This window comes from Haematobia irritans, chromosome 5, assembly GCF_050003625.1.
Source record: "Haematobia irritans isolate KBUSLIRL chromosome 5, ASM5000362v1, whole genome shotgun sequence".
Taxonomy (NCBI): Eukaryota; Metazoa; Arthropoda; class Insecta; order Diptera; family Muscidae; genus Haematobia; species Haematobia irritans.
The window spans coordinates 38,394,052-38,419,049 of NC_134401.1; the positions used below are offsets into that span (position 1 = coordinate 38,394,052).

The 24,998-nt window shown below is 34.4% G+C and overlaps 1 protein-coding gene across 1 annotated transcript in view; it reads right to left on the minus strand.

Annotated features, from left to right (window-relative positions):
- Hacl (2-hydroxyacyl-CoA lyase) overlaps window positions 1–21,457 on the minus strand; it is a 28,864-nt gene extending 7,407 nt beyond the window's left edge. Inside the window, exons 1-3 of the mRNA XM_075309561.1 lie at window positions 21,267–21,457; window positions 15,874–15,975; window positions 15,174–15,267 (exon numbers count right to left, since the gene is read on the minus strand). Coding sequence (XP_075165676.1) covers window positions 15,174–15,267; window positions 15,874–15,975; window positions 21,267–21,317 — 247 coding nt within the window. The 5' untranslated portion in view covers window positions 21,318–21,457. The remainder of the gene's footprint in view (window positions 1–15,173; window positions 15,268–15,873; window positions 15,976–21,266) is intronic.
- Between the last annotated feature and the right edge of the window lie 3,541 nt (window positions 21,458–24,998).

A 24,998-nucleotide genomic window follows, 5' to 3' on the forward strand; every position in this document is an offset into this window, starting at 1 on the left:
GAAGATTTGTCATCAAACCCCCTAAAATGCTATATATTATCAAGTAACCCGCTACGACGATGAGTTTTCAAAGTAAACTATTATATTTGATTCATGGTGGTGGGTATTTAAGATTCGGCCCGGCCGAACTTACTGCTGTATATACTTGTTTATTTATTTATTATGTAATTTATTATAATTACAAATTACAATAAACTTATTTATACGGGCACTAGCAACTTGAGGCTATCGGCCTAGAATTTTTCTACTTTTAAAAAATGTGAGAAGCCGACTTTCGACTTTTACTATTACGGCTTCCATATTAGAGCTCGACCGAAGCATCGGTTTCGGCATTCGGCCAAAAATCGATAATCGGCCACGAACCGAAGCCGAAGCCTTTTGAATAATTTATTTGATATTGAATTGTCCAAGTGTTGAATTTGTCTCAGTCAAAACACCCAGTACAAATAATACGTAAAAAAATTATAAAAAATCTTGGTTTGTCGAAATGAATTACCTTTTATTGTTGTATTTAGGCATTTGTTTAAAAAAATATTCTAATATTGAACTAAAAAACACCAAATTTTTTTAATCACAAATTTGATGAAAATAATCGGCTTCGGCCGATTATTGCTTTTTTGCCGAACATCGGCTTCGGCCAAAAAAACCCGCTTCTATTTCATATGCTGCAGAAGAGCGGCCTGGGGCCAAATCACCGCATTCGTCATCGAGTTCTGTTTCGTATAGAGAAACATTTCGATCGCATTAAATTTTTGGATCACTGCATTCGATCGTAATTTATTTTGTCTACTAAAGGGTGATTTGTTAAGAGCTTGATAACTTTTTAAAAAAAAAAAACGCATAAAATTTGCAAAATCTCATCGGTTCTTTATTTGAAACGTTAGATTGGTCCATGACATTTACTTTTTGAAGATAATTTCATTTAAATGTTGACCGCGGCTGCGTCTTAGGCGGTCCATTCGGAAAGTCCAATTTTGGGCAACTTTTTCGAGCATTTCGGCCGGAATAGCCCGAATTTCTTCGGAAATGTTGTCTTCCAAAGCTGGAATAGTTGCTGGCTTATTTCTGTAGACTTTAGACTTGACGTAGCCCCACAAAAAATAGTCTAAAGGCGTCAAATCGCATGATCTTGGTGGCCAACTTACCGGTCCATTTCTTGAGATGAATTGTTCTCCGAAGTTTTCCCTCAAAATGGCCATAGAATCGCGAGCTGTGTGGCATGTAGCGCCATCTTGTTGAAACCACATGTCAACCAAGTTCAGTTCTTCCATTTTTGGCAACAAAAAGTTTTTTAGCATCGAACGATAGCGATCGCCATTCACCGTAACGTTGCGTCCAACAGCATCTTTGAAAAAATACGGTCCAATGATTCCACCAGCGTACAAACCACACCAAACAGTGCATTTTTCGGGATGCATGGGCAGTTCTTGAACGGCTTCTGGTTGCTCTTCACTCCAAATGCGGCAATTTTGCTTATTTACGTAGCCATTCAACCAGAAATGAGCCTCATCGCTGAACAAAATTTGTCGATAAAAAAGCGGATTTTCTGCCAACTTTTCTAGGGCCCATTCACTGAAAATTCGACGTTGTGGCAGATCGTAAGTCTATTCATGATGAAATGTCAAAGCATACTGAGCATCTTTCTCTTTGACACCATGTCTGAAATCCCACGTGATCTGTCAAATACTAATGCATGAAAATCCTAACCTCAAAAGAATCACCCTTTACTTTTTTTACATTGCTGTAAACATATGGTAATAAGAAATTGAAAGAGAGTAGAATTTCAAAATAATGTTTTGTTATCAAATTATGTTATTTCTGAGATATTTATATTGTTTTTGTGTGTTAAAATATATGTGTAAAAATATATTATGAATCCAAGTGTTTTTTTTCTCGTTTTCGGATTCAGACGATGAGTACAAAGTGGCAATTATAAGGAAAAATATTCGTGACAAAAGCAGTCCTTTAGCATTGCCTGAAGTAGAGTAAGAGTAAATTGTGTTTTTAACATCCATAGATTTAAAAGACGTTTTCATATGTCAAAAGAAGCTTTTAAATATGTTCTTGAAAAAATAAGTTTTTTTGAAGCGGCTACTGAGCATTCCTTTATTTGATCCAATTCCCTAAATGCAAGTAATATTATATTTTCTTAAATGTATTTTGCCAAAATGGAATAATAATTACATTTTCACCAACTTTTTTCTTCTTGTTTACCTTTTTTCTGCTCAAAAATCACTACATACTTCGTTTTCGACAGCATGCTACCTATCGTGCTCAACTTCGAGTAGAAACAATTCGATAACGACTGCGGTGATCCGCGTAAACTACATTACGAAGACGAAGTACTCGATTTCGACTGCGGTGATTTGGGCCCTGTTTGGAATATATAAAATCACTGCCTGGACACAAATATCAATGGGTATTTAAGATTCGGCCCGGCCGAACTTACTGCTGTATATACTTGTTTATTTATTTATTATGTAATTTATTATAATTACAAATTACAATAAAATTATTACGGGCACTAGCAACTTGAGGCTATCGGCCTAGAATTTTTCTACTTTTAACAAATGTGAGAAGCCGACTTTCGACTTTTACTATTACGGCTTCCATATTAGAGCTCGACCGAAGCATCGGCTTCGGCAGTCGGCCAAAAATCGATAATCGGCCAGGAATCGGCCACGAATCGGCCTTCGGCCGATTAACCGAAGCCGAAGCTTTTGAATAATTTATTTGATACTGAATTGTCCAAGTGTTGAATTTGTCTCAGTCAAAACACCCAGTACAAATACGTACAAAAATTATAAAAAATCTTATTTTGTCACTATAATATCAAATGAATTACCTTTTATTGTTATATTTATATTTATTTAAAAAAATTTAAAAAATATTCTAATATTAAACTAAAACACACTAAATTTCTTTAATTATAAATTTGATGAAAATAATCGTATTCGGCCGATTATTGCTTTTTTGCCGAACATCGGCTTCGGCCAAAAAAACCGCTTCGGTCGAGCTCTATTCCATATGCTCTATTCCAGCGGCCTGATTGGAATATATATATATATAACCTAACCTAACCTAATCTGAGTTCATTGCCGTATATTTTACAAGGTGCAATGACAATAAAAAGTTAATTTTTCCACTCTGGTAAAATTTGGAAAAGTCGTCTTTTCGATTTCGATCCTTTTCAAATTTGCAAGGTAAATTTTTCTACTTTTTGAAAAAGTCTTTCGACTTTTTTCAAAATTCATAAATTCTATTTTTATATTTTTGACAAATGTGAGAAGCCGATACTCAATATTTACAATTATGGCAAAGTCGACTTTGGATTCGCGACGTTTGACTTTTAGGTGTATTTTCAGCAAACCCCCTTTCAACTCAAATTCGACTTTCTTTTAAAGTGCGATTAATCGAGTTTTACCAACATCAAATGTTGATTTAACTCGATTTTCCAAAATGTTAAGAGTCGATTATTAGGATTACAAAAATTTCGACTTCGTCTTTCCGACTTTTTTCGGACAAAAAAAATTAGTCAAATAAAATCGATTTTCGACTTTTGTATCCCTAATGATGACATGGAAAACCGGCTGGGAGTATTGCTGGACCGTGTTTATCGAGGTAGAAATACTATCTCCATTTTCAAAATGTTTGTAGGTTAAGAACTTATCGAAGCACTTCGTCGTCAAACGTCGATTTTGAGCAACATAAAAGTCGATGAATTGATTTTTGCCATGGAAAAGATTTGAGTATATTTTGGCGAAAGTCAAAAGTCGAATAGACACATTTGAAAAAAAAACGATTAGTCGATTTCGGCTAATGCAAGTCGATCAAATAATGAATTTTGGCCAACGTTAACAATTAATTGGACAATTCTGGAAGAAAGCCGATTTTGGCCAATATAAAAAGACAACCTTGATATTCTCCTATAGGTGCCGCTAATGAGGACCATTGATATTTATCATGACGCACATTAAGTTAACAATAGTTTCTTATATGCACCTTCAGAAGTTTTTTTTACAAAATAAGCTAATATCAAGCGATAGCGATAGACTTTCGTTGTATCTTTAATTAGAATTTTTCTCCATTTTCCCAGTCTTAGGTTAGGTTGGGTTAGGTGGCAGCCCGATGTATCAGGCTCACTTAGACTATTCAGTCTATTGTGATATCACATTGGTGAACTTCTCTCTTATCACTGAGTGCTGCCCGATTCTATGTTAAACTCAATGACAAGGGACCTCCTTTTTATAGCCGAGTCCGAACGGCGTTCCACATAGCAGTGAAACCACTTAGAGAAGCTTTGTAACCCTCAGAAATGTCACCAGCATTACTGAGGTAGGATAATCCACCGCTGAAAAACGTTTAGTTTTCGGTCGAAGCTGAAATCGAACCCACGATCTTGTGTATGCAAGGCGGGCATGCTAACCATTTTTCCCAGTCTTACCCATCCCGAGGAATTATTGTACAGGATTATTTTGCATTTTTTATTGTTCTCCCAAATAAATTTTCTATTCTCCTATAGATGGGGCTAGTGAATAGTACTATTCGTACCTAATTTTGCCGATATAAAGTCGATTTGAGTCGAATTTAAATGTCGATAAGTCGATTTTGGTCAATATAAAAAGGCAATAGTTGATTAGTCGTTTGTGGCCGTCATAAAAAATCAATTATTGGTATTTAATCAACAAAAACGATTATAAGGAGTCTTTGGCCAAAGCCAAAGTCAATCAGACAACTTTGATTAACGCCAGCATAAAAAGCGGGCATCACTACTAAAATAGACCTAACCATGCCTAATGATATAGACATTTTTGAGTATTTACCTGAGAAATATCAAGATCAAAAAATATATATATTTTTTTCGTAGAATTCATACATAATATTTTAACCATTATCACCATATTTATATTTAACTAAATTAAGTTTTTCCTATTAGTTTGTACTAGAAACAACAATTAAAAAACTATATTATTATTAACATAATTCAATTAAATAGTTTTATAAATTTCCTCTCCTAAAGACCTACAACAATGTCAAGTAGATTTATTTTGTTTGACCTAATCAAATAATTCATTTTTCTCCTCAAAACATATTTATAACACAAAATTATTCAAAATTGTGATTTGGCAACCCTGAAATGGATAACTAGTACAAAATCCGTGCTCCAGAAATTTATTTTTATTTTTTATTTTTATTTTTTATTTTATTTATTCCTTTATTGTAATATAAAGCCTTCAAGGCCAATAACATTATTACAAATATAAGTAGTTTGCAATTCAATTACCTTCTTAAGCAATGTACAAATGACGCGGCTCCCCAGCCATATATTAAAAACACAAAAAATGTTTACAAATATTAATATTAATAGCCCTAGCTGCACTAATGTTAAGTTGGTAGATCATCATAAAACGAACTTCCATCATAGAGTTAAAAAATATGAAGCGAGTTTGTGTCTAAACATAGGAACAGAATATGAAAAATTTCTTAATTCAAGTGGAAGACGATTCCAAGCGCGAATCACTCTCACCAGAAAAGAACGTTCGTAAAATTGGGTTACCATATGGGGAATTATCAACTGCGGATTTCTGGCAGTCCTAGAAAAAATAAACTTGTCTCTCAAAGGGGGCGGTAAACCAGACTTCACAATTCTATAGAATAACACCAACGCCCGTACGTCATATATAAATTTAAATGGATATCCCAAAAACTGAATCGCATAACTTGAGATACTTTCGCGCCGCCTAATACCGAAGACATATCGAACGATCATATTAAACGTACGCTCAATCCTGACTAAATTGGCATTGGACGTTCCGGAGACTACCTCTAAGCAGTAATAAATATGTGACATCAACAAAGCTGATGCAACACGCTCTCGCACGTAGCGCGGCAAAAAGGTGTTCAAGGAATACAGTCTACGAAGCGTGAAAATAATCCTGGACCTAATACAATTGATATGAGTACCAAAGTCAAGACGACAATCAAGGACTACTCCCAAACACTTCATCTCATCAACAATACTAATTCTTACACCACCAAATACTATCTCTGGCTCCCGTTGAACACCCCGACCAGTTAAAAAACACATAGCTTTGCTCTTAGAAGAATTAACATCAAGTCCATTCAAAGTTACCCAATTCTCAACATCGACCAACACACTATTCGCCAGCGCAGATATATCACTAATCGAACTGCCAATAAATAAAAGATGAATGTCATCAGCATATAAATAGGGTATGCAATGGGGGTGATGAATATGGTTAGCGATATCGTTTATAAAAAGAATAAATAAAAGCGGTGCCAAAATGGAACCCTGTGGTACCCCGCAGGTAATTGGACGAACAGATGAATTAAAACCACCTAGCGAAACATACTGCGACCTACCAGACAAATAAGACAGCAGAAGCCTACAAGAAGTATTTGAAAAACGGTAATCGTGTGAGAGTTTTTGAATTAGTTTTAAGTGATCCACACTGTCAAAAGCTCTGGATAGGTCGAGAGACACGAGGACAGCACTTAACCCAGCATCAATACTCCTTCTAACCGTGTCCGTCAGTTGAACTAAATGAGAACACGTACCGTATCCATGCCGAAACCCGTACTGATGAGAACTTATGAGATTATGACCATTAACGTAATGTTGAATAAAATCGTTCATAATATATTCGAAAATCTTAGAAAGAGCGGGTAAAATGCTGATAGGCCTGAAATTCTCAACATTGGATGATTCGCCAGATTTTGGTACTGGTACCACTCGCGCAAGTTTCCATGCCGCAGGATATGTGGACGTAGTGAATATACTGTTAAAAATGTGTACTATGTACCTTGAAATGTAAGGAAAAATGATCTTGAGAAATTTAATGGGTATTCCATCTACTCCGACAGCATTTGATTTAATTCTCTGAATCGCCACCATAACATCCTCTTCAAAAATGCAGTCAAACGAGAATTGGTCATTTTCATAAGAACTCGATGGTAATTGGGATCTACATGGAACAGTTGCTCTGTTACTGAGAAAGTGTTCGTTTAGCGCATCAACACTCACGTCCGGAACAACAATTTCCCTTGAACATCCGTTCCCACGAAGGGTCTTCCACAATTGGCAGCTGCTCATACCATCAAACTCTCGTATATTATGATTTCTTTTTGCCCTGCGCATGACCAATTTACACCTATTGCGGTATATACGGAAAATGCGCCCATTCTCCTCGGTTGGGTTCTTCCGAAATTCCATGTGCGCCAAGTCCATGAGCGATCGAGCAAGTATCACCTCTCTCGAACGCATCCACGAGTCCTTCCTTCTACACATCCTACGTCTAACCACTGGAACACATGTAAAAAGTCTGTTCACAAGATCATTAATAATGGAGAGTTGATGGTCAACGTCGGATGTAGTGTAAATGCTCTCATAGTTAAAGGACGTAAGACAATCAAAAAACTTATCCCAATCAATAAGTCTATAGTCGCGGTATTCAATTACATCATCTGACCTTGACACCATAGCCCTATATGAACCATAAATCAGTGCATGATGAGAGATCGATGCGCATTGAGCCTGGGAAGAGTGCATAAGCCTGTCGGGTTCACTCAACAATACGTAATCAATTAGAGAACATGAATTGTGTGCAGAGTCATAATGGGTGGGCAAAGAATTATGTGAGACTGTTAAGCCCAAACCGAAGCAGGCAGAACGTACAAAACTAGAATGAGATATATTAAATAAGTTACGATTAAAATCGCCAACGATAATAATATGGGCATAACTAGACAACAGAGCCTCATGTGTAGACGCAAATGCACTGAAATTACCGTGGGGTAAATAAACAACTCCAAAAAGTACAACTTCACTCCCACAAACAACTTCAATAAATAACGATTCACATTCGCCATAGCAGTCAGACCGAAAAATGGTTCTATACTTCAGCTTCTTAGATATGTATATCCCGACACCACCACCTCGACGGGCAGGGCGATCATTTCTCACAAAATCATATCCACTTATTGAAACTGACTTGGTTGATACAGGAGACTTCATCCAAGTTTCGGATATAGCAAACAAATCAATCGTACTATCAACTAAAATATTGGCAATCTCATCCAATTTATTGCTGCTACATGAAGGGCGGATACTCTGGCAATTAAGGTGTCCGAATGACAAATTGTTACCATATTTCACAAGCTCGTTTTGAAAATATGAAGAACAGCTAACTAAAGGGCCAATATTAGCGTCAAGGCTCATTAAAATTCTGAATATTTTGACTGGGGAACCACATTAATGTACGAAAATTTAAAATAATAAAATTATTAATTATCCTTAACAGTAATAAATCGAAGTAATACATTTCTTAAATAAATCTATAAAAAAACAGCTGACATAATGTTGATTTTAGCAAAGAAAAATAGTGAGGGTGGTTTCTATTTTCGTGCCAAACGATAAAAATCAAAAGGGAAAAAGGAAAAAAAAACTGTTATTTATCTGTGCATGTCTCATTATAAATGAGTAGATAATGCAAAAAATATGTTTTTGTCTATTCTTTTTACCATGAGACACGAAAAAAGAGCCACTCATATCAGGAGTTATTAAAAAAAAAACATCATAAATATAAATGAGATCAATGGTAATAAATATAATCTACAAATATAATTATTTGTTATCAAGAATTTTCTTGCACTCATCATAGTTACATGACGTGACAGTTCCATCACATAGGGTGATTCGAGCTTTGGGAATCCCATAATGCAATACATAATATTTGCTTATTTTCTTATCCTTCATCAAACGTCTGCATACAAAGTGAAGTTTCTCAGCATACGGCGTTAGGTGGTCACTCAAATATACACGGGAAGCAACCATGCCACCAATAACATCGCACAATTTAAGCTGTTTAGTTTTAAAATATTCTTTCATGATATTGTCCCGCCGAGGAACTGAGTTAAATTTCACAATAACAGATTTCTTGTTGCGAGTGTAGTACGCGTTATGAATATGATTCTCATTCAGCTCTAATCCATATACTTTACCAATGGCAACAACACAATTAATAAGATTGTCTAAACCATCAGGAAGACCAGTTATAACAATTTCAGAGCGGTTCAATTTTTTTTTGTAAAAAATTGTTCTCCGTCTTCAGCAACAATAGTTCTCGCTCAAAATTAGATTCTACTTTATCAAGATTTTCATTACATTTCTTGATATCATCGCGAAGCTCTGTAATGGTGGTATTAATATCCTTAATGTCAGACGCAACAGAATCAATCTTATTATTGAGGCTAACTTTATCTGCTTCCATACATTTTAGAATTTTGTCAACTTTCAAATGCAAGGATCGGGTGTCATAGGCATTTTCATCATTAACCTCACTTTCATTGGCAAACGAACAAGTTTTACATTTGAAAAACAAAGATGATGATTCCCTTAGGGCAGCACAATGTTTTTCCGAAACTTCTGCACATTCCAAATGGTACCATAAACAACAGAGAATACATTGAATGGATCCCTTTTTATTTATATTTTTGTCACATGTTGGGCATTTGATAAGATTGTCCTTATGTGGCGCCATGTTTGAGAGAACAAAAAGCGATGACAATTACAGCAAAAACACAGCAAGCGGCAATAACGTGGTAATGCGAATTTTCAATTAAGTTTATTTCGCAAAAAAGCTTTTTCCACATACGTATTTCAACATATATGAATGCAGCGGAGCTGAATTACTTGTCCGCAATTAGTTAAACGATATTTATGATGTTTTTGACAGAAAAATTGCAATATAAATCAATATATGCACAGCCGAGAAAAAAATACAACTACTCGATCATAGTGTTGCCACCAATTTATTAAAGAAACAAAAAGAAAAACAAACAATAGTAGTTAAAATAACTAAAAAAAATACTCTAGTGAATACATTGCACAAAATAATATTGGAGTATTGTATTTTCTCCGCCCAAAAAACAATAAAATCTTCTGTAAAGATTGATGCAAAATATTAACACAGCAAACACTTAAGAAGAAGAAGAAATGTAAATAATTTTTGGCGCTTTAAGACACCAAAACATTTGACACCAGCAACTTACTGATCGTTCAAATAAAATTATAGTTATTGGATACACGGATATCGTTTTCGTACGGATTAACTATTTTCTTTTTCTATATAATGGCTGCTACCGCAAAGGTATATGTTTGTCCCAAATGCGATGTTCGCATTCGGCGCAATGAAAACAGCATAGGATGTTATTTGTGTGACGACTACTATCATAGTGTATGCTTAAAAATTACAAAGGAACAGCATTCTTTTTTGCACAAGCGCAAAATGTTTCACTTTAGATGCCAGTCATGCTCAAATAAATCATCATCTACCAAAAACGATGCGAGCGAATCAACTGGAGTTGCTAAAAAACTCACTGAAGAGCTGCATGCTAAGTTTGCTGACTTTTCGTCCTCTATTGTCAGGCAGCAGGAAGCATTTCAAACTGACCTGCAGAGACAACTGAATGAAATTAAAGACAACATCGATAGTGCCATAGGTCGCATGGACACAAAAATTCACACAATAGAGGAGGATTTACAAAACTGCTTTGCGGTAACAAAACAATTTGAGTCAATGTACAGCCGAAAAATTAACGAAATAGAATCGCAAAATGACATTCAGAGAAGGAGATTAAACCGAGCCGATATAATAATAAACGGTCTTCCTGATGGTATAGACGACTTGCGAAATCCGATTCTTAAGATTGCTGCACTATGCAACGTAGAACTGAGCACAAAAGATATTCAGCATTGTTGCTACATGGCCAAAGGCAAATCTGTACTGGTTAAGTTTAATTCAGTTTACACCAGGGACTGCATTATGTGTAATTACCATAAAGGCAATGGTCTGAGGCTTTGTGATATTAATGGTAGCGACGTAAGGAAAATGGTGTACCTTAATGACCATCTACAACAATCAGCATCAGAATTATTGTTTCTCTGTCGTAAATTAAAGCGACAAGGCAAAATTCTTGCGTACAAGCTTTATAATGCTGATAGACCCACAGTCACTATAACAAAATCCGACCATACTTCCGCTGATGTCGACATTGCTGCGTGTGCGGAGCTCCTAGATTGTTCTGTGTCACCTTTGTGTAACGGTAGCAGTGTAACTACAACTTCTGGCTTGGCTACTCATGATTTTCAAGCGGAATAATTCTTCGGCCACGAGTGCCACTATACTGCATCGAATTGTATGTTATGTTCTTGTACGTATTAAAGTCTATATAGTAGTTTTTATCTTGCTAGTCTTGTAGGATGTAAAGTCTATAATATCATTTTTTCTTTTCTTTACTTTATTTTCTGGACACTACAATGTCTATGTCAAAAGTTTTCTTATACGGATATAAATCTTGCCAATCAATTAACATTCTTATTTTTTGTAATGATGAATATTAGAAATATTGGAAACATTGTTCATGATAATCAGATAATAAGATCTCAATTAGCCTCATATAGTGCAAATTTGAATGTCATGCACTTCAACTCTCAGAGTTTATGTATTAATCCATCATCATCAAAATTGTCTGAAATTAGAAATATTGTGGAAGATAGCTTGTTAGATATTGTCGGTATTTCGGAAACCTGGCTAAAGCCTAATATACTAACTAGTGCCGCTAATTTTTCAGGTTATTCCTTTTGTAGGAACGATCGGCCAGACAGAAGAGGGGGGGGAGTCGGGTTATTAATCTCTAAGAAGTTGTCTCATAAAATTGTTTATTCAAATTGTAGCTACGGTACAGTGGAATGTCTGTTTTGTGAAATAGCTACTCATACCGAGACTTTCCTGGATGGGGTAGTATATTTGCCCACTGGTGATTTCCAGGCATTTGAAGACGAGGTATCTTGTCTATTGGCTCGTTATCGGAGCATTGTTCTCATGGGTGACTTTAATAGTAACTTATTTGATACGCGAATCTCGGTTAATGTTAGACGCAGTTGTACTAGGCTCGGTCTTGCTATTCATCATAACAACCGCCCAACACATTTCGATCCATACCATCAGTCATCGTCTTTGATAGATTTTTTCATGACATCGCTCCCACAACGCATTGTTCATTCGGATCAGGTCTTATGTCCAAGCATTTCCAAACATGCCTTCGTCTATATTTCTATAAATGTTCCTGTTCGGCGTCATGACGAATTCTATGAATTTGTTGATTACGCGGATTTCAACAGTAGCGAATTGCATGATAGGATAATGTCGACAGATTTTTCTGGTATTTATAATTCGGCAGACGTCAATGAACAACTGCACATTTTTGTCCGGGGTTTGGACATTGTACATTCTTTTTTTAAAAAGAAGACAAAGAAAGTACATTATTCTAGAGATAATTGGATAAATAGTGCTGTTATTCGACATCATCAATCTATGGCTGATTTGGCATATAGGGCCTATCTCGATGAGAGAAACGATCGTAACTGGAGAGTATATTGCAGACACCGAAACCGAACTAAGGCTGTCAAGAGGAGTATTAAGAGACGTATGCATCATCGATTGTTTGGTGATATAAGGGACTCGAAATCTCTTTGGAGAATTGTGAAGGAGAATGGAGTTGGTAACGGGTCGGACAGACATCTTGGCAGTGATTTTGGTGTAGATACTCTGAACCATATGAATGAGTCATTTGCTGACAATCAGATCCCGGTTTGCGATAATGTGGAGGATTTTCTAAGGGACTGTGATGACATCGGGTTTTCCTTTCGCTGCATTGATTCTACGGAGCTAATAGATGCTTTTCGGGCTATAAAATCCAATGTTGCTGGAACTGATGGGTTCCCACTTCATTTTTTTAAGATTGTCTTTCCATACATCACAAATGAATTCCTTTGTATTGTTAATACAATTATAATGACCTCAACATTTCCTATATGCTGGAAAACTGCAAAGATAACTCCGATTAGAAAAAAAGGGAATCAATCGGGGGATTTCAGACCCATTGCTCTCCTTCCGGTCCTATCGAAGGTGGTTGAGAACGTACTGAAAAGTCAGATTCTTACGTATATTGAGAATAGGTCTCTTCTACATGATTGTCAGTGTGGTTTTAGGAGCGGTCGAAGTACATCGGCACTCCTTCTGGGTTTAACCGATTCCGTTAGACACACTCTTGCCAACAATCGATTTAGTGTTCTTCTTTCTCTAGACTTAGAGAAAGCCTTCGATAGAGTAGATTATTATAAACTTATTTCGAAATTATCAGGGAGATATGGTTTTGGGAGGAATGCTTGTAAACTTGTTTACTCGTACCTTGTTGACCGGAGGCAGTATGTTCACGTGAATGGCTCATCATCCCTTGTTCTCCCTGTGAAAAGTGGCGTGCCTCAAGGATCGGTCCTTGGACCGCTCCTTTTTATTATTTTTATAAATGATTTATTTTATGATATAGGTAGTTTCTGTATTCCATATGCATATGCAGATGATGTTGCGCTTCTTTTCAGCGGAAGTTACACCTACACAGATGTGCTACGGAACATTGTTGATTCTACACTACAGTCCTTAGGACGGTGGATGGTGTCTAATGGACTTAGCGTGAATGCTTCAAAGACCAAAGCACTACTGTTCTCACCGCGACATACTGTTGACCTGCCTATATGTTACAATGGGATACCAATAGACTTTGTCCACAGCTTGAGATGTCTGGGCATTGTTATAGATGATAGATTGACATTTGAGGAACACATTGATAATGTGGTTGCCCGCACGGTTTGTGGCATTCGCCAGCTCTACAACATAGACCTAGTGCTACCTCGATTTGTAAGGGAAAGACTGGTCCATGCTCTTATTATGCCAAACATTATCTATTGTTTAGAGGTCTATTCTGGCACATCCGACATCATCATGAGGAGAGTAAACTCCGCGTTTAATCAAGCAGTCCGCTTTATATATTCATGCAGATTGTATGACCATATTTCACCATTTGTCCGTCGCTTTATTGGTTCATCATTTTCGAACTTTGTTAACTTTCGCTTACTCTTGACATTCTATAAATTTTTCCGTAGTCGCAACCCGTCTTTCCTTTACAATATGTTTACATTCTGTCACTCTGTACGAGCCAATCAACTTGTTATACCTCGAGTGGGACCTTATTTGGGACATTCATTCACAGTACGAACGGCTAGACTGTTCAATGCCCTTCCCAGCACTTTAAGGGTATTTAATAGTACAAATGCCACATACCGCAAGCATCTTCTGCAATACTGTCAAGATTTGGACTAACATATACCATATTTATATATATAAAATCCTAGTCACTATAATCTGATTATCATAATGCTATTTTTTAATAGGATAAAAAAAAAAAAATAAATAAATAAAAAAAAAAAAAAAATAATAATAATAATTAAAAAAAAAAAAAAATAAAATAAAATAAAAAAATAAAAAATAAAAAATAATAATAATAAAAAAAATACCAAAAATAAAACCATATTGTACTTAAGAGTAGGTGTCACTGAAGACGACAATAAAAGCTTTAAATATATATATTTTTTCGCAATAGTAATATTGATTTAAAAGAAAACGATAAAAAAAAAAAAAAAAAAAAAAAAAAAATAATAACAATAAAAAAATATATATTAATAATAATTGCAAGAGTAGTTTTTTATTGAAAATTATAAAAATTTGTATTTTTTTTCTTTAGACTTAAGAAGTTTATATTTGTGATAACTTTAATTCCATACCTTTAACCATCTTAGATTATAAGTAAAACTTTGTTTCGAGGAGTTATTCTTTAGTAGATTAATTGTAATTTACCTCAATTGGCCTTTAAGGCTTCAAATTACAAATAAAGATAATAATAATAATAAAAAAAATCCATATAAAATTTTTAACCTTGCTACTTCTAGCAAAAACTAATAACAATGTAAAAACAACTAACTATTTAACTGGCAAAATACCCCAATGAATTTGCCAAATCTTATCTAAACTATAAAAATAATTCTACTACCATATCCCCCCTGAAATTTTGGAGTTCCATTCATATTCATACATCAAAGTACAAACATACAAATCTTACAGGTTGGAAACACTTTAGATTAGCTTCTAATAAAAACCAAACGATAAAATATAAATCGCAAAGATTAGCAACATATGTGCACTGTAGGAAATATGGAATGAAACAATATTAACAGGTTAAAGAATAATGGAGCTTACCAGTGACATGTAATAAACCAGGACCAGAGACAACAAGGCAAACTCCGGGTTTTCCTGTCAAATAGCCAATGGCTTGGGCAGCATAACAGGCAGCCTGAAAAATAAAACGTAATAAATAAATGGGGAACATATAAAATGTATTGGAGCCATATATAGATGTCATATAATTAGAGGAGTTCTGTGATTTATTTTTCAAAGAATCTCGGTTGTATTCTTAATTACTCAGCAAATTATCGATAATTGTTTACCTCATTAGTGGGTCAGATATAATTCAAAATATTTTGTTTTTTTTTTTTCGATTCAAAGAATTGGGCTGTTTTAGATAAAGCAGCATATTTTTTAACTTTTTAAGAATTAAGTTTCCCGGGACTAAATCAGGAGAATTTGGTGCAGGGATATAAAAGTCAAAAATTGACTTTTTGCCGTAAATTGAGAAGTCAAAAATCGACCTTTTAATAACCTCAAAGATTATATGTCAAAATCGGCTTTTGATCATAACCGATTTATTTATTTATTATTCGTTTTGTTTGTTATTGTCGATTTATTCTTCAATCATTATTGTTGTCTTTGATTTCGACTTAAAACCACGCATTGACTAAACTACAAGTGTAGCTTAACCAACAGAGGAAAAGTATTTATATTTATTATTATATTTATTATTTTATTATTTTTTAGCCATGTTTTGAGAACAAAAACTCACCTGTTCATTACGCATGCCGATGTACTTCAAACCAGCGGCTTGGAAAGCCATGGATAACTCCACCACAGGTATACCAATGATGCCGAAAACATATTCAACACCCTGAAATAGATTTCAAAACATTACAAATGAATAAGTATGGAGACAATTTTTAATGCATTTTATGACAATCAAAGTCCCATAATCTAAAACTGCTTAATTGGTTTAGAATTCATGTAATCATGATAAAGCAAAATTAATACGCATATACGGTTCAATAACAATGCAATTATTATAAACGAATATCCGAATAAATTATTATTATTGAGTAAAGGAGAAAAGCTGACAACATCACATGTAACCAAAGGTTACAGACACTCACAGCACTGGCTCTTACAAACCAGATGCATATTTGCACACCTTTTTAAGAGTCTAATAGGATATAAATGGCCTAAACGCCGCAGAAGTCAATTTGACATACCGTTCTATACGGAGATTATATCAAAATATGGACTGATATATTCGACTCGTCCTTTATCGAATTTTAGGTAATTCGGGAAGGCTATATCAAAACATGGGCCGATATCATATCAGACAGACCATAAAATATCGTTTTGGAAAAGTTTTAATTCTATAGAAAATTTTGTCAAAATTTTATTTCTATAGAAAATTTTGTGAAAATTTTACTTCTATAGAAAATTTTGTCAAAATTTTATTTCTATAGAAAATTTTGTCAAAATTTTATTTCTATAGAAAATTTTGTCAAAATTTTATTTCTATAGAAAATTTTGTCAAAATTTTATTTCTATAGAAAATTTTGTGAAAATTTTACTTCTATAGAAAATTTTGTGAAAATTTTACTTCTATAGAAAATTTTGTCAAAATTTTATTTCTATAGAAAATTTTGTCAACATTTTATTTCTATAGAAAATTTTGTCAACATTTTATTTCTATAGAAAATTTTGTCAAAATGTTATTTCTATAGAAAATTTTGTGAAAATTTTATTTCTATAGAAAATTTTGGCAAAATTTTATTTCTATAGAAAATTTTGTCAAAATTTTATTTCTATAGAAAATTTTGCCAAAATTTTATTTTTATAGAAAATTTTGCCAAAATTTTATTTCTATAGAAAATTTTGTCAAAATTTTATTTCTATAGAAAATTTTTGTCAAAATTTTATTTCTATAGTAAATTTTGTCAAAATTTTATTTCTATAGAAAATTTTGTCAAAATTTTATTTCTATAGAAAATTTTGTCAAAAGTTTATTTCTATAGGAAATTTGTCAAAATTTTATTTCTATAGAAAATTTGTCAAAATTTTATTTCTATAGAAAATTTTGCAAAATTTTATTTCTATAGGAAATTTTGTCAAAATTTTATTCCTATAGAAAATTTTGTCAAAATTTTGAAAAATTTTATTTCCACAGAAAACTTTGTCAAAATTGTATTTCTATAATAAATTTTGTCAAAATTTTATTTCTATAGAAAATTTTGTCAAAATTTTATTTCTATAGAAAATTTTGTAAAATTTTATTTCTATAGGAAATTTTGTAAAATTTTATTTCTATAGAAAATTTTGTAAAATTTTATTTCTATAGAAAATTTTGTCAAAATTTTATTTCTATAGACAATTTTGCATACAGAGGGTCGCTGAATCCCAATTACAACCAAAGATTTTCAGCGGTGGATTATACCATCTTAGTAATGCTGCTGACATTTCTGATTTATGCAAACTTCTCCGTTCTTCACCGTAATGTGGAATGGCCTTCGGACTCGGCTATAAAATGGAGGTTCCTTGTCATTGAGCTAAAGATAGAATCCGGTAGCACTCATTGATAAGAAAGAAGTTCACCATATGTGGTATCCCAAAGCCTGAATAGTCTAACTGAGCCGGAAATATCGGACTGCCACTATGCTAACCCTAACCTAACCTTACCCTAACCTAACCCACTAGCTTTTATGAATGTTTTTGGTTGGAAGACCTACAAACTTTATTGGTGTGATAACAATTAATAATGGTAATAATAGTAACGGTCAGAATAGTCAAGATGATGAAGGGAAATATCTTTACCAATATGATATAGGTAGGAACTAATTCGTTTCCAAGGATAGGTTTCATCAAGCATAAAATTGTATCTGTTCATAGACAAATCATCCCATAAAGTAAACAGATTTTTTTTAGTTTATGACACCGAGGGTCATGGACATCTTAGTTCTATGGACTTCTTAGACTTTTTAAGTTCTAAGAGAAAAATGTTCTTATACTCCGTTCCAAATCGTGAGATTGCATATGGCAACCACGAAACGTTGGCTATAAGTTCTCTTTCACACAAAGGAATTGGTATTGCATATACCCACAAGTTAATAAACAACAAGTATATAAGCCCGTAAGTTCGGCCAGGCCGAAGCTTATGTACCCTCCATCATGGATTGCGTAGAAACTTCTTCTAAACACTGCCATCCACAATCGAATTACTTAAGTTGCGGTAACGCTTGCCGATGGCAAGGTATCTTAAAACCTCCTAACACCATCTTCTAAATTGTATGTCCATACGTGGTATATATTAAATCAAAAAAGATCGATCCAATACGTATATAATTCAGTTTGACAAAGACATACAATTTTGACAAAATTTTCTACAGAAAGAAAATATTAAAAAATTTTCTATGGAAATAAAATTTTCACAAAATTTTCTATAGAAATAAAAATTTTGACAAAATTTTCTATAGAAAGAAAATTTTGACAAAAATTTCTACAGAAATAAAATTTTAACAAAATTTTCTATAGAAATAAACTTTTGACAAAATTTTCTAAAGAAATAAAATCGTGGTCGATTATTTTTGGCTCGAGTGGCAACTATGATTATGAACCGAATACAATTTGAACAAAATTTTCTATAGAAATAAAATTTTGACAAAATTTTCTATAGAAATAAAATTTTGACAATGATGAAAATTTTATTATGAACCGAATAAAAGTTTAACAAAATTTTCTCTAGAAATAAAATTTTGACAACATTTTCTATAGAAATAAAATTTTGGTAGATTATTTTTGGCTCTAGTGGCAACCATGATTATGATCCGATATGGACCAATTTTTGTGTGATTGGACCAATTTTGGTATGGTTGTTAGCGACCATATACCAACACCACGTTCCTACTTTGAACCGGATCGGATGAATATTGCTCTTCCAAGAGGCTCCGGAGGTCAAATCTGGAGAACGTTTTATATGGGGGCTATATATAATTATGGACCGATATGGACCATGTTCCAAATTACAACCGGATTGGATGAAATTTGCTTCTCTTGGAGACTTCGCAAGCCAAATCTGGGGATCGGTTTATATGGGGGCTATATATAATTATGAACCGTTTTGGACCAATTATTGCACGGTTGTTAGAGACCATATACCAATATCATGTACCAAATTTCAGGCGGATCGGATAAAATTTGCTTCTCTTTGAGGCTCCGCAAGCCAAATCTGGGGATCGGTTTATATAGGGGCTATATATAATTATGAACCGATGTGGACCAATTTTTGCACGGTTGTTAGAGACCATATACCAATATCATGTACCAAATTTCAGGCGGATCGGATAAAATTTGCTTCTCTTTGAGGCTCCGCAAGCCAAATCTGGGGATCGGTTTATATAGGGGCTATATATAATTATGGACCGATGTGGACCAATTTTTTCACGGTTATTAGAGACCATATACCAACATCATGTACCAAATTTCAGCTGGATCGGATGAAATTTGCTTCACTTTGAGGCTCTGCAAGCCAAAATCTGGGGATCGGTTTATATGGGGGCTATATATAATTATGGACCAATGTGGACCAATTTTTGCACGATTGTTAGAGACCATATACCAACACCGTGTACCAAATTTCAGCCGGATCGGATGAAATATGCTTCTCTTTTAGGCTCCACTAGCCAAATCTGGGGATCGGTTTATATGGGGGCTATATATAATTATGGACCGATGGGAACCAATTTTTGCATGGTTGTTAGAGACCATATACCAACACCATGTACCAAATTTCAGCCGGATCGGATGAAATTTGCTTCTATTTTAGTCTCCGCAAGCCAAATCTGGGGATCGGTTTATATGGGGGCTATATATAATTATGGACCGATGTGAACCAATTTTTGCATGGTTGTTAGAGACCATATACCAACACCATAAACCAAATTTCAGCCGGATCGGATGAAATATGCTTCTGTTAGAGGCTCCACAAGCCAAATCTGGGGATCGGTTTATATGGGGGCTATATATAATTATGGACCGATGTGGACCAATTTTTGCATGGTTATTAGAGACCATATACCAACACCATATACCAAATTTCAGCCGGATCGGATGAAATATGCTTCTTTTAGAGGCTCCACAAGCCAAATCTGAGGGTCCCTTTATATGGGGGCTATACGTAAAAGTGGACCGATATGGCCCATTTTCAATACCATCCGACCTACATCGATAACAACTACTTGTGCCAAGTTTCAAGTCGATAGCTTGTTTCGTTCGGAAGTTAGCGTGATTTCAACAGACGGACGGACGGACGGACGGACGGACATGCTTAGATCGACTCAGAATTTCACCACGACCCAGAATATATATACTTTATGGGGTCTTAGAGCAATATTTCGATGTGTTACAAACGGAATGACAAAGTTAATATACCCCCATCCTATGATGGAGGGTATAAAAAGACTTTAGAAATCCAGTGACGTGTATATTGATAAAAATCCATGAACATAGAGTATACATGACTATAAAGGCCTATAGCATTTGAAGACCCTGTACAGCGTTCTAATACCCACATTAAGCATTGGTAACTCCAAAACACCTCAAATTAAATCTCAAATAGAAGGACATTGGTAAAGTTTAAAGTTTATAATAAATAAACCTGCCTGCATGCCGGTTTATAACTACAACACAAACAAAAAACGATTAACTTTTACCCTTATAAATTTAACTTCTTAATCAATTCAAAAGCCATGCGTTTATTTATTTAGGCTAATATTTCAATGGCCATAAGCCTCATACCAATACAATGTCATTGTATGGGGAAATTTTTTTATCAGTTTCTTGTTTTTTTATTCTTGATCGAATCGAACAAGTGGACTTTGTCTACAGGTCCAACAGGCACATAGAATATTAGTTAAATAGCGTCGCAATGGAAGTAACGCTGTCTGTATCCAATTAATCCATGCACTATGCAATTTGCATTTTAGTTCTTAATAATCTCTGATATGTACCCAAACTTCACACCTCACCCCATAATCCCACAGGTGGTGTCAGAGGTAGACGACGTTGCTAGTTAATTCTTCCAGAACAAACAAATGTTGACATTTTGATTAAATTGTTCATTGAAAGAGCCCCCTATTATGAAAACTCCCTGATACTCACCTGTTGTACTAGGGATTCTGCGATAATTTGCGGCACTTCTATTTCAGACATTTTTTAGCTTCGTTGTTTTTAGTACCACACTTTAAGACTCTAGTACTACACACTAGACCAAACAAATAACAAATAAAATGGTAACAATTAAAATGTCTGCGGCCTCCTTTGTTTGACACAGCAACACAAAATGCTCAGCACGAATGAAATGAAATGACAGTAATGGCTCCTCACTAAATAAGAACGTGGGGCGTAGCGCTGACGTATGCAACGGCATTGCCATATATAAAAAAAAGCCGAATAAAAATTACACTCAAAGATATTTGTTAGTACCTTGCCAACATTTTTTGAATTTGGGGCGCTTCTGAGAATCCCCATTACGTCGAAAACAGTCGTATACGATATCCAAAACTCCTCGGAAAAGCGCCCTCACTATTGAGAAGTTGTACCACGCCAAGTTACTACAAAAAAGTATCGCACGAGTGCAATTATTAGGTGCCCTTCTGGATACATTTGAAGGACGCCAATAAGAGCCCATTCAAACAATCAGAGAAAGGGCATTTTAAGACAGTTGTAAAAGAATCATTGTGGTCAAGTAAAACACGATTGTTTAGATGTTTATTAATTTTATTAAACATTTATAAATTCTCATAAATATAACATTTATACGACTATCACATCACATTTAACATATTTTTATATATTAATTGAATATTGATGTTGAGTTGCAAGTTACATTTTGTAGCGTCTATCAGCCAGTGCTTTTATTCCCAATGGAGGCAGCGTGTCTGGAAAAATGTTGGAAAAACTATAATGTAACTTGCTACCTCCCTGCCAACATTTTTTGAATTTGTAAAAGTTATATTGGTGTAAAATTTTTGACTTTCTGAATGGAATAACGTAATTGTTTTTCAGATATTTTACAGACACGCTGCCTCCATCGAGAATGAAAACACTGGCTGACGCTGCAACATGTAACTTGCCACTTGTAAATCAGCATCATTCTATTATTAATAAAAAAATTATGTTAAATGTGTTGTGATAGTGGTATAAATGTTATATTTATAAGAATTTATACATGTTTAATCAAATTAATAAACATCTAAACAATCGTGTTTTACTTTACCACATTGATTCTTTTACAACTATCTTAAAATTCACTTTTTCTTATTGTTTGTAGGGGCTCTTATTGGCGTCGTTCTAAATTTATTAAAAAAGGCTCCTAATAATTGCACTCATGCGATACTTTTTTGTAGTAACTTGTCGTGGTACAACTTCTCAATAGTGACGGTGCTTTTCCGACGAGTTTTTGATGTCGTATACGATTGTTTCCGACATGGTGGGGATTCTCAGAAGCGCCGTCAAATTCAAAAAATGTTGGCAGGGATGTTGCAACGTCTATCAGCCAGTTTGTTTATTCTCGATGGAGGCAGCGTGTCTGAAAAAATATCTGAAAAACTGTCACTTTACTCTATTTGGAAATTCGGAAATTGTTCACCAACATACCTTTCACAATTTTAAGCGCAATAACTATCTTTTCAGCACTTCATTTTCGTTTTTATTTAAATAAATTATAATTAGCTAGTTGCGCTTGGTGTTTCACAAAATATAAAATGGCTTTTGTAACAATAGTAAAATACCTTCATGTACATTTTGTACTTTCTGATACGCTTCCATCATAGTTGGCGATTTTTGTAGTGTCACTTACGAGTCTGTGGTAGCGATAAGGATGAAATGGAACTTTGAAATGCTAACAGGGCAATTATTAGCTGCATTTTTAGACAAATCTACAACGTAGCCAATAAGAGTCCCTTTGAACTGTTAGAAGATGTGGGTATTTTGGCCAGTTTTACCCAAATTGGAAAAATATAAAAATGGAAGCTATATCTAAATCTGAACCGATTTATCCCAAATTTAACAAGCATAGTTAGAATGTTAATTCTACACCCTGTGCAAAATTTCACGTAAATCAGTGTACAACTTTGGCCTCTGTGGTCATCTTAGAATAAATCGGGCGAGAGATACATACGTCAGCTATATCTAAATCTGAGCCGATTTCAGTTTCAATTTATTACACTTGACTAAAGGCCGGTACTCTGTTCGGTTTTCGCGTTGAAACTCCATACAAAACCAAAAAATGCGAAAAATTTGCGAAATTTTTTCCATTTGTGATACTTTGTTTTTTCGTGTTGAAAAACTGACGTTTATAGCACGGAGCCATTTGCAATGTGAATTAAAAAATAATTTATTTATTAAAAACTATTTGTGCGGGTTTATAAATCAAACACGGACCATATTTTTGTTCCGAAACTATACAAAGGATCAAAGGAATAGCAGATCAATTGCCCAAGGAAAAATAAAATGTTATTTTGTAAAAACAAGCAACACCACCAACTTAATCCAATATCGCTCCCTGTAAAATAGCGCTCCAAGCTACCTAAAAAAACGCCGCTTTCTATGTGCGAAATAATGGTTTCCATAAAAATTTTTCGCAAGAATGAACATAGTACCGGCCTTAAAGTATTAATTGTTCGCCTTGTGCACAATTTCAAGCAAATTAGGCTAAAACTGGCTTCTGGAGCCATACAAGTGAATATTGGGCGAAAGATATATATGTGAGCTATATCTAAATCTGAACCGATTTCAATAAAATTTGGCATACTTGACTATAGTACTATTTGGTCTCTTTGTGCGAAATTTCAAGCAAAGTAGAGTAAAACTCTGGCTTCTGGGTTCATATAAGTGCATATTCGGGGAAAGATATATGCGGGAGCTATATATAAATCTGAACCAATGTCTTCCAAAATCAATAGGGTTCTATTCTAACCCAAAACAGAAACTTGTATCAAATTTGAAGTCGATTGGACTAAATCTGCGACCTGGACTTTGATCATAAAAATGTGTTCACAGAGAGACGGACATGGCTATATCGACTCAGGGACCCGCTCTGAGCAATATAGCCAAAGACACCATATGTCGTCTCAAGGCATATTAATTAAAGGTAAAGTCACGAGCAAACGTGTGTACACCCCATGATATTTAGAAAGTCAAACTAAAATGGCAGGTCACTTATAGCTCATTCACATTAGACTCGATATCAAGTAAAAGTGGATTTGAAATCCCCTTTTTATAAGGCAAATGACAGTTGAAATCTAGTTAAAGTGGATTTTGGAAGTGTAATGTGAATGAGGTATTAAGTTGACATTTTGTGTATGTGTAGTGTTGTTGTATTGTAATATTTATGTACACAAAGAAAGTAAACAAACCTACTGAACGTAAACAAAGCTTTTGACAAGATGATTGTCGATATTAGTCACCTGATTGCATGACTTTACCTCTTTAATATGCCTTGATGTCGTCTCCTTCTAGGTGTTGCAAACATATGGACTAGCTTATAATACCCTGTTACACAGTGTGGCGAAGGGTATAAAAACTACATGCATCATTTGTTCAATCGTTTGATTAATCGTTTTTGGCTAACATCAAAAGTCGATTTGATGAATTTCGATTTTGAATACCGACTTTTGTAATCCTAGTTATATAATTCATTATATTCTCGTAGGCCGCTCCTTTATCTGACGGTGAGACTACACTCATAGAAAGAAATCTGCAAAAAAAGCTGTCACTATCTGTTTTGTATGAATGAATGCCTCTTGTAATAAAAAGGCTTTTAAAAATGTTGAGTGCGGTATATGCTGTTTTTTTTTAAGTTTATGTATTTTTTGATATAATATGGATATA